Raw genomic sequence first — 19,768 nt, 5'->3', positions numbered from 1 at the left:
ACTCTTACCACTTTTGGAAGTTTTGGAAGTCCTAGCCACAGCAATCAGACAAGAAAAGAAATAAAAGGCATCCAAATTATTAAGAAGTGAGACTCTCACTGTTTACAAATAACATAGTACTATACATAGATAACATTAAAGATTCCATCAAAAAACTGTTCAAACTAATAAATTCAGTAAAATCATAGGATACAAACTCAATATACTGAAATCTGTTGCATTTCTATATTAATAACAAAATAACAGAAATAGCAGAAAGAGAAATTAAGAAAACAATTCCATTTACAGTTGCATCAAAAAGAGTAAAATACCTAGGAGTAAATTTTACCAATAAAGTGAAAGACCTGTTCACTGAAAACTGTAAGACAATGATGAAAGAAATGGAAGAAGACACAATGGAAAGATATACCATGCTCATGGATTGGAAGAATTAACATTGTTAAAATGTTCATACTTTCCAAAGCAATCTACTGATTTCACTGCAATTTCTAGCAGAATACCAGTAGCAATTTTCACAGAGCCAATAACACTAAAATTTTTATGGAACTACAAAATACTCTGAATAGTCAAAGCAGTCTTGAGGAAAAAAAGAATAAAGCTAGAGGTATTTCAACCTATACTATACACTTCTGGATTTCAAACTATACTACAAAGTTGTAGTAATCAAAACAGTATGGTAATGGCACAAAAAGAGACACATAGATCAATGAAACAGGACAGAGAGCCCAGAAATAAACTCACACTTACTTGGTCAATTAATCTATGACACCGGTGGCAAAACATACAATGGAGTAAAGACTGTTTCATCTGGTGTGGGATTTCAGTGGTGTGGGAAAACTGTAAGCTACATGTAAAAGAATGAAACTGGACCACTTTCTTACACCATACACAAAAATAAACTCAAAATGGATTAAAGACCTAAGTGTAAGACCTGAAATCATAAAACTCCTGAAAGAAAACATAGATTTATGCTCTTTGACATGTGTCTTAATAATATTTTTTTGATCTGCCTCCTCACACAAGGGCAACAAAAACAAAAATAAGCAGTTGGGACTACATCAAACTGAAAAGCTTTTGCATAGCAAAGGAAATCATCAGCAAAATAAAAATGCAACCTACTGAATGGGGGGATGTATAAGGGCTTTATATCCAAAATACATAAAGAGCTCCTACAATTCTACACCAATAAAACAATCTGATTAAAAAATGAATGGAGAATCTGAATGGACATTTTTAAAAGAAGCATACAGGGCCAACAGACACATGAAAAGATGCTCAACATCACTAATCATCAGGGAAGTGCAAATCAAAACTACAGTGAGATACCATCTCACCCCCCATCAGAATGGTAGTCAGAAAACAAAACAAAACAAAAAAATGAGTGTTTTTTAGGATGTGGAGAAACGAACTCTTGTTCCTGTTGGTGGGAATGGAAATTGGTACACTATGGAAAACAGTTGGAGATTACTCAAAAAATTACAAATGAAAATACCATATGATCAGCAATTCCACTTCTGAGTATTTAGTTGAATGAAAACACTAATTCGAAAAGATATCTGCACTCCTGTGTTCATTGCATCTTTATAGTAGCCAAGATACGGAAACAACTAAGTGTCCCATCAGTAGATGAAAGGATAAAGAAAATGTGCTCTCTCTCTCTCTCTCTACATACACACACAAACTTGAACATTACTTAGCCCTAAGAAAGAATGAATCTTACCATTTGTGGCAACATGGGTGGACCTAGAGGGTATTACGCTGAGTGAAATAAGTCAGGGAAAGAGAAATACCATATGATTTCCCTTGTATGTAGTTTATAAAAAAATAAATGAAAAAAGAAAATGGGAACAGACTCATAAATACAGAGAACCTGCTGGTGGTTGCCGGTGGGGTGGGTGAGATAAGCACCTATTTAGGTGAAGGGGATTAAGAGATAGAAACTTCAAGTTATAAAGAAGTTACAGAGTTACAAAGAATAGCATAGAAAATATAGTTAATAGTATTTTAATAACTTTGTAAGGTAACAGATGGCAATTGCACTTAAATTGTGGTGATGAGTTTGAAATGTATATAAATGTTGAATCACTATGTTGTATACCTGAAACTTACATAAATATTGTATATCAATTATACTTCAATAAAAAGGTATAAAATATAAAATTATGGTACTAGGTAAAAATGAATGTTGTAGTACATATTTCTTAAGGATGATTACCGAACTACAATTTCCCCTTACCTGTCTTATTCTAGGAGTTGGGTAGTTAAACCAGAATATTCTGAATTCTTTCTTGTAAGGTTTTGTATTAGTGCTCATTACAGCATAGAAAACATCCTTAACTGTAGAATAAACTGGTCTGTGATAAGAAAGGCTGGAGTTTACTCATAGAGGAGAAAAGATGAGGAAAGACAGAGTGGAAGTGAAATTTTAGTACCTGGTATCATTTATTCTTTAAGTGTAAATCAATTCTTTTTTTTTTTTTTAAGATTTTATTTACTTAGTTGACAGATCACAAGTAGGCAGAGAGGCAGGCAGAGAAAGGAGGAAGCAGGCTACCTGCTGAGCAGAGAGCCCAATGTGGGGCTCAATCCCAATCATGACCTGAGCCGAAGGCAGAGGCTTTAACCCACTTAGCCACCCAGGCACCCCAGTAAATCAATTCTTGTTCTTCAATTTTTTAATCCTCCTCATAGGCCAGATTCTAACCAAAAAATTGGGGCATGTGACATGGACACAAACAAAAAGACTAAATCTGGATAGAAATGATTTGGTAACTTTTTTTTTTTTAACTTTGGTGGTTAATTTAATCTCATCAGTTGATTAACAGGATATTTATATATGAATGAATAGGCCAAATTCTTCAGGGATTCAGTGAATCAATATATATGCATGTGTGTAATATATAGCTATAGATATGTATCTATATAGGTCTCTATATAGATATATATAGTTATATAGACTCCTTCCCTATTTCTAAAAAGAGAAAAAAGTAACTAAGAAATATAACTAAATGTAACTGAGAAATATAATTGAAGTAGTTTAAATTTAAAAATTTAAAACTTTAGATTTACCATGTAAATTAGGAAATAATTATAGTTCTATTTTTTATTCATCAATTAAAACATTCAATTTTTGCATCAATGTAGAAAATAAACCTATCAATTTAAATAATTTCTTTTCCCTCAGTTTTTGTCATAAATTTATAGCTTAATACTGAGCTTACCCTGTGTCATTTACTATTCTTAAATAAAAATGACACATACAAAAATAATACATTTACATACCTAATAAGTAAATTCAACAAATAAACAAATAAACAGTGGAAAGAAGGGAAAAAGGAAAGAAGGAAGAAGCCTGGTGATGTAGGTGTGTTTTATAGGTAAAACATATTCATTACTCAAATACTGCAAGTAGTTTTATTATTAGAAATACGGGTTTTTCAGAATGCCAACAGCTCTTACTAATGGCATGAAAAACAAAAAAAGATATAATCATTCACTGATTTCTATTCTGATGAGTTTAAAATATAATGTCATCATTATAATCATTAAAATGTAAATGATTTAGAATTTGGTTTTAATAAAAATGAAATTAAGTTATAGATTCAGATAGTGGCTTTTTATTCACTTAGTGTCTATGGGACATTTGAAAGACATGCAATACAAGACAGTTTGTGTGTGTGCAGACAGACTGTCATGCATCTTGCAGTATGTTTAGCATTCACTGGCTCATACCTTTAAATCTCTGTGGTATTCTCAATTTTTGTGACAACAGAACACTCAGTGTGCCCCGTAAAACATAGGTAATGTCCACATGGAGAACCAGTGTTGGAAATAGAAACATGAAAAGACATCTTTTTTACCTTCACACAACTTAAAATTTAGCAAGGAGACAAACAAGCAAAGTAAGTCTTAGAAAAGAATACTGCTATGCTCTTAGGTGAAAGATGGAATCCCTAACTCTGCTTAGGCTTAGGGAAGGCTTTATGGAGGAGGTAATATACCAGGACAGTGGAATTATAGTAGAAATACAAGGAAGAAGACAGAAAGAGCTTCTTTGGTGGTAAAATCAGTATGTCTTGATGATTAATTGGGTGAGAGAAATGAGGAATTGGAGGCATCTCAAGTTTGTTTCTCTTGCAATAAGGTGTAGTTGCCATTCACACATGAATAGAGTTTTTAAAAATGCAGGCTTGGTGGTGGTGACTGTGTGGCCAGAGGGGTTGGTAAGAATGGAGAGGACATGGTTAATAAACTTAACTTTTAAATATTTCGAGTTGGAGCTGTTTTTGGGTCATTCTGGAAGAAATGTTCAGAAGAAATCTGATCATAGGAGTATGAGGCTTAAGAGGAAAGTACAATATACTATGTCATGCTGTATTGGCTACAGAGATGGAGCTGATTTCAGTACTTTGGTAATAGCAGAGTAGTTCCTATTATACTAAACCTCCTGCATATTGCAGGTTTTTTTTTTAAAGATTTTATTTATTTATTTGACAGACAGTGATCAGAAGTAGGCAGAGAGGCAGGCAGAGAGAGAGGGAAGCAGGCTCCCTGCTGAGCAGAGAGCCCAATGCGGGGCTCGATCGCAGGACCCTGGGATCATGACCTGAGCTGAAGGCAGAGGCTTTAACCCACTGAGCCACCCAGGCATCCCTGCAGTTATTATTATTATTTTTTTAAAGCCTTTATTTATTTATTTGACAGAGAGTGAGAGAGCATAAGCAGGGGGAACAGTGGGGAGAAAGAGAGGTAGAAGCAGATTTCCTGCCGAGCAGAGAGCCTGATTTGGGGCTCAATCCCAGGATTCTGGGATCATGACCTGAGCCAAAGGCAGATGCCTAACCATCTGAGCCACTCAGGCATCCCTACATATTGCAGTTATAAGCTCTAGACAAAAGAAAAAAACCAATGAACTATTTGAAAATATTAGTGAGTGACCAAAACCGGGAAGAAACTAGAAGGAAACATAAAAAAAGGGAACAACTCTGAGTGAGATGTCTGTATTTCTGACTTTTCACCTGAGGGAACTCCTTAGTCTGCAAGACTTTTGACAGTTAAAATTCAAGCAATAAGATGCAATCTTGGTGAATTGAAGTACCTAATATTCTTATCTGAGTAATAAGAATTTTAATACTCTAAAGTAAAATAAATAGACACTATTTTCTATTGTTTTATTGAAGTTTTTTGGTTTCTGGCATTTACTTTAGAACAAAATTCATGTTTTACAGAATTTTAAGTAATGTAATCCCATTTTTAAGTGTGTAAGTTGCAGAAGGGAAGTTTATACATTAGCTACATAGAAAAATGGCTCTGTATCTAAAGTGATAAAATTTCAGTCTGACCCTTACAGATTTTTAAAATATTATTTATATTTTTGTTAATGAGAAGAACATTTTCTACAGTGAACATATGTTGCTTTTCTAACCAAATGAAACATCTTCTGAGAAGATGCTTATAATTTCCCAATAATTTCCAGTTTACTTCAGGTTACTGTTTTGTTGCAGCATCCTTTTTTTTTTTTTTTTTAAGTTTTTTTAATTTATTTGACAGACAGAGATCACAAGTAGGCAGAGAGGCAGGCAGAGAGAGAGAGAGAGAGAGAGAGAGTGGAGGAAGCAGGCTCCCTGCTGAGCAGAGAGTCCGATGCGGAGCTGGATCCCAGGACCGTGGGTTCATGACTTGAGCTGAAGGCAGAGGCCTCAACCCACTGACCCACCCAGGCACCCCTGTTGCAGCATTCTTAATGAAATATGAAAACTTGATTTTTTTTTTTTTTTTAGGAAAATGGGACCGATATTGCTGATCATGTTCGAAATTCCACTTGGGCAAAAAATGGCACCTACCAAGATGTTCTTCATAATGCTTCTGAAGAAGTCACAGAACAGAACATACGAGCTGGTACCCAGGCAGTTTTGCAGGTGATTCACTTTTGGTTACTAACAAAAAAATTCAAAAAAATACTTTTTAAAAAAGATTTTATTTACTTATTTGGCAGAGAATAGGACAGCGAGAGAGGGAACACAAGCAGGGGCAGTGGGAGAGGCAGGCTCCCCACTGAGTAGGGAGCCCCTGATGCATGGTTTAATCCCAGGACCCTGGGACCATGACCTGAGGTGAAGACAGATGCTTAATGACCGAGCCAATCAGGTGCCCCTACAATAAAATAATTATTTAATAGGGGGCATTTGGGTGGCTCAGTGGGTTAAGCCTCTCTGCCTTCAGCTCAGATTATGATCTCAGAGTCCTGGGATCGAGCCCCACATCAGGCTCTCTGCTCAGGGGGATGCCTGCTTCACTGTCTCTCTGCCTGCCTCTCTGCCTCCTTGCGATCTCTCTCTCTGTGTCAAATAAATAAATAAAATCTTTTAAAATAAAATAATTATTAAATATTTCAAATATATGGCTCGGTATTCCATTGTACAGTATAATTTTTTAATATACTCAATACCTACATTTGTCAATTTTCTTGATAAAACATTCATTTTGTTTTTTCCTTAACTTTCCCTCTCTAATGTATATATGTCAATAAAGATTGCATATTGTTTTTCTAGACAACTTTAAGATTTATATAATTTGTGTCATAGGGTACTGTCATCTGATACTTTCTTTTTGCATTAACCCTATGTATTTGAGTTGTGTTGTTGATTCATAGCTGTAGTTCATTCATTTTAGCTACTTTCTGGTATTGCAATTTATGATTATTTCACATTTTACTTACTCATTTTTCTGTCAGTGTTTTTTAAGTTGTTTCCAATTTCTCACCATTCCAAATAGTGCTACACTGAATATTCCTGTGTATGTATTTCTTTTGCACATGTGGGAGAATTTCCTTAGGATATATACTCAGAAGTGGAGTTACTGGGTTGGAGGAATTGTACATTATCATCCTTACTTTACTGTTAATGCCAAATTGTCTTCCAACATGGTTATAATAATTTACATTTTCTTTAGTAGTGTTTGTGAGTTCTTATTTCCTTATATCTTCCCCCTTTAGTTACAGAGTCACATTTTAATGTTTGCTGCCCCAAATGTGTGAAATGTTACTTCATTTTTTTCCTTGTTTTAATTTGCTTTTTTCTTCATCAGTACTGAGATTGAGCATCTTTTTATGAAGGGCCTATTCATCTGCTTTTTCCCATATTCTGTTAGGTTGTCTTTTTTGTTGTTGTTGATTTGTAGGAGTTCATTATAGTCATTCATTCATTCATTATTTATTTATTTTAAGATTTTATTTATGTTTTTGACAGAGCTCACAAGTAGGCAGAGAGGCTTGCAGAGAGAGAGGAGGGAGCAGGCTCCGTGCTGAGCAGAGAGCCCGATTTGGGGCTCTATCCGAGGACCCTGGGATCACGACCTGAGCTGAAGGCAGAGGCTTTAATCCACTGAGCCACCCAGGCGCCCTGTCATTCATTTTTTAAAGCAGACTATTCTTGTCAAGACCACATGTGACCTCCACTTTGTTAAATCAAATGTACTTTTTTTTTTTTTTAAAGAGAGAGTGAGCACATGCACAAGTGGAGGGAGGAGTGCGAGAGGGGGAAGGAGAAAATCTTAAGCAGGCTCCATGTTCAGCATGGGGTGTGATGTGGGGCCTGATCTCATGACCCTGAGATCATGACCTAAGCCAAAATCAAGAGTCAGATGTTTAGCGGATGGAGCCACCCAGGTGTCCCAAATGTACATTTTCCAATCCTAATCTTACTGGACTTGTCAGGAACATTTTATAAGATAGACCATTCCTTCCCTATTCAAACACTTCTTCACTTGTTCTTCAGAATAGCATCCCTCTTGTTTTTCTTCTAACTCACTGGCCACTTCTCAGAATTTTTTACTGATTTTTTCATATGTCCCTGATCATTTCATTGTTGAAGGGCCCCTAATCAGTTCTTGGATCTTTCTACTTATTCTCTGGTTCATCTCATCCATTCCTCTGGCTTTAAATGTCATGTATTTACTCTATCATCTACAATTTTATTTCTAGTCTGAGACCTCTTGTTTGAACTCTGAGTCTTTTTTTTTTTTTTTAAGATTTTATTTATTCATTTGAGAGAGACAGGTCACAAGTAAGGGGGAGGGTCAGAGGATCAGAAGCAGACTTCCTGCTCAGTAGGGAGGGCCTGGAGATCATGACCTGAGCCGAAGTCAGATGCCTAACTGACTGAGCCACCCAGGCACCCCTGAATCTTTTTTTTTTTTTTTTTTTAGATTTTATTTATTTATTTGACAGAGATCACAAGTAGGCAGAGAGGCAGGCAGAGAGAGAGGAAGGGAAGCAGGCCCCCTGCTGAGCAGAGAGCCCGATGTGGGACTCGATCCCAGGACCCTGAGATCATGACCTGAGCCGAAGGCAGCGGCTTAACCCACTGAGCCACCCAGGCACCCCGGCACCCCTGAATCTTAAACTCAAATATTCAAATGCCAAGTTAGCATCTTCACTTGGATATCTAATAGGCATCTCGAACTTGACGTGTCTAAGACTTCTGTTCTTGCTCAACAAATGTGCTCTTCCTGCAGTTTTTCTTGGTTCATTTATAGCTCCTGTTTTCCAGTTGTTCAAGCCATCTTGTTTCCTGACTTTCTTTTATTCTTAATTAAAGAGATCTGTTGGGGTGCCTGGGTGGCTCAGTGGGTTAAAGCCTCTGCCTTCGGCTCAGGTCATGATCCCAGGGTCCTGGGATTAAACCCCGCATCGGGTTCTCTGCTCAGCAGGGAGCCTGCTTCCTCCTCTCTCTCTCTGCCTACTTGTGATCTCTGTCAGTCAAATAAATAAATAAAATCTTAATAAAAGAAAAGAGATCTGTTGACTTGTTTTAGAGAGTGAGCAAACTGGAGGGAAGGGCAGAGAGAGAGAAGCAGAGAGAAACCCACGCAAACTCTTTGCTGAGTGCAGAGCCCAATGCAGGGCTCAATATCAGACCCTGAATCAGATGTGAGCCATAACCAAGAGTCAGACGCTCAACTGACTATGCCACCCAGGTGACACACACACACGCACCCCACCTTCTTTTATATCCTACATCTAATTTGATAACACATCCTGGCCATCTTCAGAATGTACGCCGAATCTAACTATTCAACATTTACATTACCTCTTGGGTCCAGGCCCCCATGATCTTTCATCTGGATTATTACAGTAATCCAAACTCCTAATTAGTATACTTGCTCTGCTCTTGCCCACCCATCACTGGCATAGTCTCAACATAGTTGCCAGAGAGAGTCTACAGAATGTGAGTTGGATCATATTTTTCTGCTCAAAACCTTCCATTGGCTTTGCATTATCACTAAGCATGAAAGCAGAAGTCTTTCTGATGGTCTACAATGCTTCACATGATTGCTCCTCAAGGTGTGGTCCACGAACTAGTGCCAGCCCACAAGATTAATTGCAAAATTGAGAGTAAGGGTTTAGAAACTAAGTAATCTAATATTTCTGATTTTGATGGTTTGTGTTTCTATTTTTGTACGTCTGTTTTCATTTCCTTTTTCTTATTAGTTAATTTTTATTGTATTTTATAATAGGATTGATCTGTGAAATTTGGGGTTGGGGGAACATGTTCTTTTACCACTGACAGTGTGTAAAGCTCTGCACCACATGCTCTGGTTCTGTTTCTCAACATCATTTCCCAACTGCTTCCCTACTTCTTCACTTCACTCTCTACTCCTTACTGTTCCTTAAACATTGTAGGGAGGTTTTCATCTCAGGTCCTTTAAACTTACTTTTTCTTTTGTCAGAATGCTTTTCTCCCAAATTGCTCTTAGTTATATCCTTATTTTTTTTCCCCTAACAATTTATTTATTTATTTATGCCTCTTGCTTTTTTTGGTCAGTGTTGCTAGACTTACAGAGTTCTCTCTTTTCACTATTCTCAAGTTAGCTTAATATTCTTTTTTCTCGGGTGCTTGGGTGGCTCAGTGGGTTAAGCCTCTGCTTTCGGCTCAACTCATGATCTCAGGGTCCTGGGATGGAGTCCTGCCTTGGGCTCTCTGTTCTCTCTCAGCAGAGAGCCTGCTTCTCCGCCCATCTCTCTCTGCCTGCCTCTCTGCCTACTTGTGATCTCTGTCAAATAAATAAAATCTTTAAAAAAAAAATATTATTTTTTCTCATGATTTCACAGATATGTTTTATTATGTAGTTCATCGAGGGATTTAAATCAGGATTATGGGTATAGAAGATGTAAATGTCCTAGCTTTACAATAGATGAAATGTTCTATACCTCCAAAGTATCCTCGAGAGTCTTTGCACACACCTGTCACCATTATAATTGCTTTGTCTTCAATAACAAAATATAATTAATGATTTGATTATCATAGTTCTTTTTAATTTTTCTGTAATATAAGATGCATATTAATGGCACCTCAGTAGTAGTACTGTGATATGTGATCTGTTCATGCAGGTTGTTATTACTAAAGCACATAAACACAAATAGTCTATAAACGTGAAAAGAGTAGTAGATGATATTGAACACTTTATTCTGAAAATTCATCTTAATTTAGTATCTTCTTTTATCCTAAACTTTTTTTTTTTTAAAGATTTTATTTATTTGACAGAAAGAGAGAAATCACAAGTAGGGAGAAAGGCAGGCAGAGAGAGAGAGAGGAGGAAGCAGGCTCCCTGCGGAGCAGAGAGCCCGCCGTGGGACTTCTTGATCCCAGGATCCTGCTATCATGACCTGAGCCGAAGGCAGAGGCTTTAACCCACTGAACCACCCAGGCGCCCCTATCCTAAACTATTTTTTGTTTGTTTCATTTTATGACAGCAGTAGAGTTATCTTAAAACTCTCAGTTTTAAAAAACAGTTTTTTTACTTGGTTTCTTTTACTTGGGTGCCTAGTAGTGATTTTAGATTTGTCTAGATAAACATAAAAACAAAATGGTTTAATGGGTTTAAATCTCACATGTCAAGCTAGTGGTAGAAACAGGGTCAGAATTAACATGTAGCCTTATACTTTTTAGTTCATTATAGATCACCTAGTGATAAGCATCTGAATTTTTGTTTTTAAAGATTTTATTTATTTATTTGACAGAGAGATATCACAAGTAGGCGGAAAGGCAGGCAGAGAGAGAGGAGGAAACATGCTCCCCAGTGAGCAGAGAGCCGGATACTGGGCTGGATCCCAGGACTCTGGGATCATGATCTGAGCCATGGAGGCAGAGGCTTTAACCCGCTGAGCCACCCAGGCGTCCCCGAATTTGTTTTTCTTAAATTATTTATTATTATTATTATTTTTAAAGATTTTATTTATTTATTTGACACAGAGAAACCACAAGTAGGCAGAGAGGAAGGCAGAGAGAGAGGGTGAAGCAGGCTGTCCACTGAGTGGGCTTAATCTACTGAGCCACCCAGGTGCCCTGAATTTGTTTTTTAAATAAGTTTCTAATTTTATAATGAATAGCTAATGATGTCTTTTGTTTTAGGTGTTTATTATAAACTCATCAAACATATTTCTTCTTGAACCTGCAAATGAAATTAAAAACCTTCTGGATGAGCATACAGATATGTGTAAACGCATTCTTAACATTTACCGGTTCATGGTTGTACAAGTATCAATGGACAAAAAGACTTGGTAAAAAATATTTATCCTTTATGTTTTTTAAATTGTATATATATAATTATAGTAATTTTTAGAGGAATAATGTCTATGAACAGGTCCTGTCACAATATTGTAGAGGCTCCTATTAGCGAGTAAATATTTTATATAATTTTTATGATGACAATAGTTTCCATTTTATCTCAGACACCTTTGTTCAGCCTTCTTGGATTGTTTTTCTAATGCCCCCCCTCAGAAATGAATACATGGGTGAATAAATGAATTTGTGCATGTGTGAACAAAAGAATAAGTAAATGATTAAGTGGGTGAATGCCTGATTGCTCAACCTGTCATGTAAGGCCATGTACAGTGAGGTCCCTGACACTTTTCTGGCTTTCTCTCAAGCCTAAACTGCACCCTGCAGAATGGGATCTGGCTCCTGTCTTTACCAAATTGCTCTTTCTTGCACATTCTGAACTTTTCTGATGCTTGCCATCTTCTTGTGTTGTCACAATAACTATCTTTAGATTCCACCTTCCTTTTTTCACATATCCTTACTTAATTTTTTCTTCCACTTCCTTTCATTGCATATTTGTATCTCTGTTACAGTTCTTTTTAAAAGTTGTCTAAATCCTTAAATTACTTGTATATATGTCTCTTTACCTCTGAATTGAAAGGCGTTAAAAAATGTCTCTGTTGTCTTTGTTTTTATATTTCCTGCATTTCTTACCATAGTATTTTATATACTGTTTGTGCTCTATGAATATTTAATGAATGGAAAAATAGGCCTTTTGGGGAAAAGAGCAGTTCTTCAGTTTTTAAAATGATACATGTTCATTATAAAAATAAAACAAAAAAAAGTTTTAAAAAGAAAGTTAAAGTTGCCCCAAAACTCATTCTCTGGAGGTAATCATTGTTTGCCCTTTGATGAACATCTGGTTCACCAAACTATATATATAGTCACTTAGTATTATTATGCCATTTGTATGTGTTATAATTTTCTTAACCAGTCCTCTTTTGATGGATATTTAGTTATTTCATTTTGTTTTGGGGTAGAGAGAAGAGAGTGATCATCCTTATACATACATAATTTTTCTCCTTTGACTTATTCTTGAAAAGTGGAAGTACTTAGTGAAAGTGTATGCCTCATACATGTTTGCTACATATGGAAAAATGGCTTTATTTTGGAAAAAATCTTTATTAGCAGTATTGATAGAGTTATATCAGGATATAGTTTGTTATTAACTTACTTGTAATACTTTTCTATGCCAGGTATATTTTTAAGCATTTTCTATACATGCATTTTCTTTCTTGATCCTTTTTTAGCACCCCTCAGGTAGGTAATATCTCTATTTTACGTGGTGATTCTTAGGTACAAAGAGGTTGGTTCATTTATCTTTGTTTGCACAGCTGAGATTTGAACTGGTCCTTCAGACTGCAGAGCCTAGGTTATTATTACCAAGGAACCATACTACTTTGGACCATCCTTTTGTTAGTCTCCGCCCACCCCCTTCTTCTTCTTTTTTTTTTTTTTAAATATACTTTGCATTAGTGCTGTTGAGCCAGGTTAAAGTGAGAGGCCTGCTATATGGAACACTTTAGTATTAAAATTTTTTTTTTATAAGTTCCTTGAAGTCATAGCATTATGAGAGATTACTCACATATTTATATTGAATTTATAAGATTTTGTTAATTCAAATCATTGCTATCATTTCACAGTGTAAGTTTATATATGAATGAATTTTGATTTGACCACAAATCAGATAAGATTTATTTGGAAAAGCTATACTTTATTGCATATTTAGTTGATTTCAAAAAGTTCATCATTTCGTACAGCCAAACCAGAGGCGTAGATTACAAATGCAGCAACTTTGATTTTTATCTTATGAATAAATGCATGTATTTTTTTGTTAAATTCAGAATATTTTTCATTAATTGATACTTTTCTATTTAATTCTACCCTCCCTTCCCAGAAAAATGATGACTTCTAGGTCTGTGAACTTTTGCTACCTCTGCCACATTTCTCACAGGGATTGTCCCACGTCCCACATGTTGCTGTGCTTTGGAATGGGCCCACAGGCAAATCCGAGAGGAGGCTGTGATAGGGACTTGGGCTGGTAGCCTGGCTGTGCACCCATACCAGAATACCCTTTTTCACATGTGGCTTAATCAGTTTCCAAATTTTCAAGTGCAAATAAGGTAGTTTTGTGGTCTTAATAATAAGACACTAGGAGAAAGAGACAAGGTAGAAATCATATGATTGTCTTGATGTGGAGTATACAGGTATAAAGTATAAAGGGTTTAGAAATGGCCAAACTTAAATGGATGGAAAGATGCAAAAGAGTGATGGTCTTTGATTACCCGCCAGGATCACTGTGATCTATTAATCTTAAAATCTTGTAGTTTTTGAAATTGTACCTGGTACACTTCTGGATATGTGCTTGTTTTCCATTTTATAAAGAATATTAGTTGTATAGGCATCAAGGTAGAACTATATTGTATAGATAGACAGCTTCCTAAGGTTATTACTTGATTTTGGGAGTTTGGGGGATGGGAGCAGCCTCCACATTCTCACCTCCCAATTCATCAGGTTTTGCATACATTTTTAATTGATGAGAGGATTTTGTTACTGAAAAGTGGTTTTAAAATGGCTGGTATAGTTTATAAAATGGAATTTTAAAATTTAATATTTAAAGAATTCTAAAAATTTGAAAGATATTTGGTATTTGACTTACCGAAAGATAGTACATTTTATAACAAATAATTTTAAAGTTATTCATTAACCAAGAACAAACATATGTGAGAAGGAAACATTAATTAATTTTTTTACTTTAAGGGAACAGATGCTGCTTGTATTGCTCAGAGTCACGGAATCTGTACTGAAGATGCCATCACAAGCTTTTCTACAGTTCCAGGGGAAAAAAAATATGACCTTGGCAGGTCGACTTGCAGGACCACTTTTCCAGGCAATAAAAATAAATAAATAGATAAATGGATGAATAGATATGTATTTTTATAAGATTCATTGAGCCCTGAATTTGTTACTTGGGGAAAAAAAGCTTTAAATCAAAGATCATTTCATATTAAAGGATCTTTTGTAGAACTAAATTAAAAGTTGCTTATCTAAATAGGCTATTTGCCGTACATAGAAACTCACAACCTAGTATAAGAGTGGAGGAAGTACCACGTCTGTGAAAAGAACATTGAAATAGGCTGATGATATTTAACTTTTTCTGTTGTGTGGCATACTTACATGATTGCAAAAAGCTGCCAGGGAGCTTCATGAGTAATGGCCTGATTGTTTGCTTTTTGAGTTTCTAAGTCTCTGGCTTGTTAGAAAAATAAAACTCTAAGTGTTTCTGTAGTAATGGAAAAGTAGTTAATGATCAAGATTCTTTCTTATCATGCTGTTCTGTAAGACTTTAGTCACTTCTGTATTTTAAGTGTCAGTGGTAGTTTGAATATTTATAAATTACATATTGTGTTTTCCAACCTGAGGATAGAGTATTGACTTTAAATGTATTATGGATTCTTTGGAAATACCAAAATAATATGTTCTTAAGATGACACATTAAATACAAATACATTGATAAAATGGTTCTTAATATCAAAGATAAAAACCTACTCAGATCTAATTCTTGGCCATAAGTATAGTTATTCAAATTATTTTTTAAAAAATATTTTTGTTTGCCTAAGGTTTTATACTTAGTAGTGAATAGTCTTTTGAAACCAGTTGCATTTATTATCTAAACTCCTCTTAACTTCATTAGCCCTTTTTTTTTTAAAGATTTTATTTATTTATTTGACAGAGAGATCACAAGCAGGCAGAGAGAGAAAGGGGGGAAGCAGGCTCCCTGCTGAGCAGAGAGCCCGATGTGGGACTCGATCCCAGGACCCTGGGATCATGACCTGAGCCGAGGGCAGTGGCTTAAGCCACTGAGCCACCCAGGCACCCTCATTAGCCCTTTTTTTTTTTTTTTTTTAAAAGATTTTATTTATTTATTTGACAGAGAGAAATCACAAGTAGACAGAGAGGCAGGCAGAGAGAGGGAAGCAGGTTCCCTGCTGAGCAGAGAGCCCGATGCGGGGCTCGATCCCAGGACCCTGAGATCACGACCCAAGCTGAAGGCAGTGGCTTAACCCACTGAGCCACCCAGGCGCCCCTCATTAGCCCTTTTTAAAAAGATTTCCCAATTGTTAGAACTAACCTGATGTTGGAACTATAGGAAAGCAAAATTTTAGCTTGCTATATGGAATAACTTTTTTGTACTGTAAATATAGATAATGTAAGATAGAATGGAAAGCCACTAGTTACTGCTATTCGTGCTGTAAACTCTGCTCATTTTCATCTGGCATTTACTGTATAAATTTTATGTGAATTCCTTAGTAAAAATTAGAGTTAAGCTTTTGAAAAACTTCAATAGGAGGTTATATGTTCAGTAGAAGTCCCTAAAATCTCAGGGGTGATGTAATTTCTGCCCTTCAATGAATACGTTTTTTATTGTATGATTGGATATTTTACAAAGTGCCTTTAATTCTTCTGGTATCTTCAAAATGAAATTTAATTTTATTCTTTATGTATAATTTTTCAGAAACATTTCATTAATGTATCTCCAGTAACTTGTTTTTAGAATGTTCATATTATATACAGAGTTTCATCCTTAGTTTGAGAAAGCCTTTGGTCAGTTTAGCTCAATAAGCATTAGTAAATAATTCAACCCAGTAGTTTCAAAATTTTTATAGTGTGGAGACTTTTTAAGCAGCATTTATTTAACATTAATGTAATACAGCATGAAGGATAGTTACAACTTTAGAGATAATTCTTTTCAGTTTTGATAACTTGTCCTAATTTCTAGAATGTTGGGTGTTGGCAGTTGTTGAAATTTATAGTAAATAGTAATGATTGCATGAATTCCTTTGTAAGTATTATATACCAAGAAGGGATCATGGATATTATGGGATTTTAAATTCTGCTTGTTCTTAGGTAATTTTTTTTATAATTGAATATCTGAATTTGAGCATATTTCATTGTTACTTTTTTGTCTTTATAGACTCTTATCGTTGCCTGGATCAAAGCAAATCTTAATGTGTACATCTCTCGAGAACTATGGGATGACTTACTTTCAGTATTATCGTCACTGACCTATTGGGAAGAGTTAGCCACTGAGTGGTCACTGACTATGGAAACACTAACTAAAGTTTTAGCTAGAAATTTATATAGTTTGGATCTCAGTGATTTACCATTGGATAAGCTGAGTGAACAGAAGCAAAAAAAGCACAAAGGGAAAGGTAAGAGTTGTCCACAGAGATGCTCCCCATAAATTTGTTTAAATAATTTGGTCTGGGAAAATCAGGCTAGGGAGACAAGGAATGGTAAACCATTATGTTTTCTTTTAACTCTTCCCTGCAGATTAAAAATTTCCGGTAATAAATCATGTAGGTACCTTGTAATTTTTTTCTTGAAGAACTTCAAAATCATTAGTAATTTTGATGAGAAATAAAGTGTTCTGTATATATCTAGCTAAAATTTAAATAAACAATTTAGAATCTTAAATATTTTATTTTAAATAATTAACCAAAATGGAAATTTATAAAATGCTCTTCCTTTTTATCATATGAAACATTTTCGTTAGAATTTAGGTCAGTTCATGTTACTCTATTTAAAAAGAATTATTTGAAAAATTCTTTTTAAAACATTTTCTTAGTTTTGACTAAAAGTAAACATTCCCTAGATGTGGATTATATATCTATTGAGTGTTAAAATGGGGGAGAGGGACAATGACATAGTGATTATATTGTTACTACATGTTTTTATAATCCTTGTTGTGTTAGTATTTTTCGCTCCTTTTTTTTCAAAGGATTTTCTTCATTTATTTGACAGAGAGAGAGATGACAAGCAGGCAGAGAGGCAGGCAGAGGGAGAGGGGGAAGCAGGCTCCCTGCTGAGCAGAGAGCCCAATGCGGGTCTCCAATCCCAGGACCCTGAGATCATGACCTGAGCTGAAGGCAGAGGCTTTAACCACCGAGCCACCCAGGCACCCTTGTATTTTTCACTCTTTATTTATTTTTTTTTTTAAAGATTTTATTTATTTGTTTGACACACAGAGATCACAAGTAGGCAGGAAGAGAGAGATAGGAGGAAGCAGGCTCCCTGCTGAGCAGAGAGGGGCTAGATTCTCTGAGATCATGACCTGAGCTAAAGGCAGAGGCTTTAACCCACTGAACCACCAAGGTGTCCCTGTATTTTTCACTCTTAATAAGTAGTTGCTGGCTAGAGATTTTAACCTGAGTCATACTTCCTATTTAACAGTAGTCCATGGTAGTTCATTAAGTGGCCAAAATACTTTTTCCTGACTATTTCCCAACTGGCTATTATTGGCAGGTAGAGATGTAGTAACTTCCACCATAGGATGACTTTTGGTTAACTCATTTCTTAAACTTTTTTTTTTTTTAAAGAATTTTTTTAAGGTTTTATTTATTCGTTTAACAGAAAGGGAGAGTATAAGCTGGGAGAGCAGCAGGCAAAGTGGGAGGGAGAAGCAAGCTCTCTGCCGAGCCTGGAGCCAGATATGGGACTCGATCCCAGGACCCTGGGATCATGACCTGAGCCAAAGGCAGCCGCTTAACGAACTGAGCCACCCAAGCGTCCCTCATTTCTTAAACTTTTTTGCTTATCCAAATGTTTCTTTTTTAATGAAATAAATGGATGGCAAAGGATTTAATAATAGTTTATTTTTGATGTTGTAATTTTAGAATTCTGTATCAGTTTTGGAATATGATTTTTACGTAAAGTGAATTTTAAAAAGTCTTATGGTACACAGGCATTTAACTTGATACTTTAAAATGCTTTATGAGAAACCCGAGAATCTGAGGTAAGGTAGGATGCATAACTTGAAGAGATTATTAATCAGGTGACGGTATACTGAAATTGAAAATCTGCATTTCTAGGAGTTGGACATGAATTTCAGAAAGTTTCAGTTGACAAGTCATTTTCTAGAGGGTGGAGTCGTGATCAGCCTGGCCAAGCCCCAATGAGACAGAGAAGTGCAACAACCACTGGTTCCCCAGGAACCGAAAAGGCAAGGAGTATAGTACGGCAAAAAACCGTTGGTATGTACTCTTAAAAATAATGAGAATTGTACAGGGCAATATCTTTATAGTCCTTAGTAACAATGTATGTAAATACATAATGTTCTTATCAGTGTGGTCATTAAAGGAGAAACTTCTATAGCAAAACCTTTTTTTTTCATTAGTATTCAAGAGTCTAATGACATGCTGTTACCCATGTATGCTATTAAGATTTATCTTACATTAGCATTTTTATGTAGTTTATTTTACTGTGGGTATCCATTTTAAACTGTTTTTTACAGAACTGAAGAAATAGAACCCTGATTCACTTTACAGAACTCATGCATTAACTGGTAGAATTTTTACTAAGTAAATATACTCAGTAACAGGGGAAATTAGGGTAGCTAAGTTTTCAGTGCTACAGTTACATAATTAGGTTGGCTTCACACACTTCCAACTAGGAATTCGTGCTCTCTGCTTGCAGATGGCTGAGACCAAGGTAGAGGTTGTTGCTAGGTTCCTTGCAGCTTTTTGTAGACATGGAAGATATTTCTATAATCTTGGAATTAGCAGCAAAAGAGCAATGATGGGAAGAATTTCTGGATGTAGGATCATTTAGTATACTCTGGACCTAGCTACCATCTTAATCTTCTTTCTCTCAGAGACTTATAACTTCATCTGAATTGTAGTAAAAAGAGTGCTGCAGTGAAAAATAAGGTTTTGTCCTAATCTCTTTTTTTATTCTTACTTTCATCACTTAATAGCTAGATAATTTTGAACTTCCTAGGCTTTATTTACTTCATCTGTGTAATGGGAATGATACTACCTTATATGCCTGAAACAAAATTGCTTGAAGTTACTTTAGGTTTTACAATTTATGATTATTTTTAAAGATTTATTTATTTATTTGAGAGCAAGAGAGAATGTGGGTGTGTGAGTATACCGACAGGGGGAGGGGCAAAAGGAAAGGGAAAAGCAGACTCCCCACTGATCCAGAGTCCACCTCAGGGCTTTATTCCAGGACTCTGAGGTCATGACCTGAGCTGAAGTCAGATGCTTAACTAACTGAGCCACTCAGGCACCCCTGTAGTCCATGATTTTTATGGCCGGAGCACTTTTTTGTGTGTGTGTGGAAATATATCTATATTTAATGGTAATCTGTGAAAAACACATAAT

General features: G+C 35.7%; 1 protein-coding gene across 7 annotated transcripts in view; it reads left to right on the top strand.

Moving 5' to 3' along the window:
* RALGAPA1 (Ral GTPase activating protein catalytic subunit alpha 1) overlaps positions 1-19,768 on the top strand; it is a 247,497-nt gene that overhangs the window by 70,425 nt on the left and 157,304 nt on the right. For all 7 annotated transcript variants that reach the window (XM_059181915.1, XM_059181914.1, XM_059181918.1 and 4 more), the window contains 5 exons: positions 5,781-5,918; positions 11,412-11,560; positions 14,361-14,490; positions 16,576-16,813; positions 18,473-18,634. In XM_059181915.1, the coding sequence (XP_059037898.1) occupies positions 5,781-5,918; positions 11,412-11,560; positions 14,361-14,490; positions 16,576-16,813; positions 18,473-18,634 (817 nt within the window). The remainder of the gene's footprint in view (positions 1-5,780; positions 5,919-11,411; positions 11,561-14,360; positions 14,491-16,575; positions 16,814-18,472; positions 18,635-19,768) is intronic.

The sequence above is a fragment of the Mustela lutreola genome, chromosome 7 (genome assembly GCF_030435805.1).
Source record: "Mustela lutreola isolate mMusLut2 chromosome 7, mMusLut2.pri, whole genome shotgun sequence".
NCBI classification, from domain to species: Eukaryota; Metazoa; Chordata; class Mammalia; order Carnivora; family Mustelidae; genus Mustela; species Mustela lutreola.
This window is presented reverse-complemented; position numbering and strand designations above follow the sequence as displayed.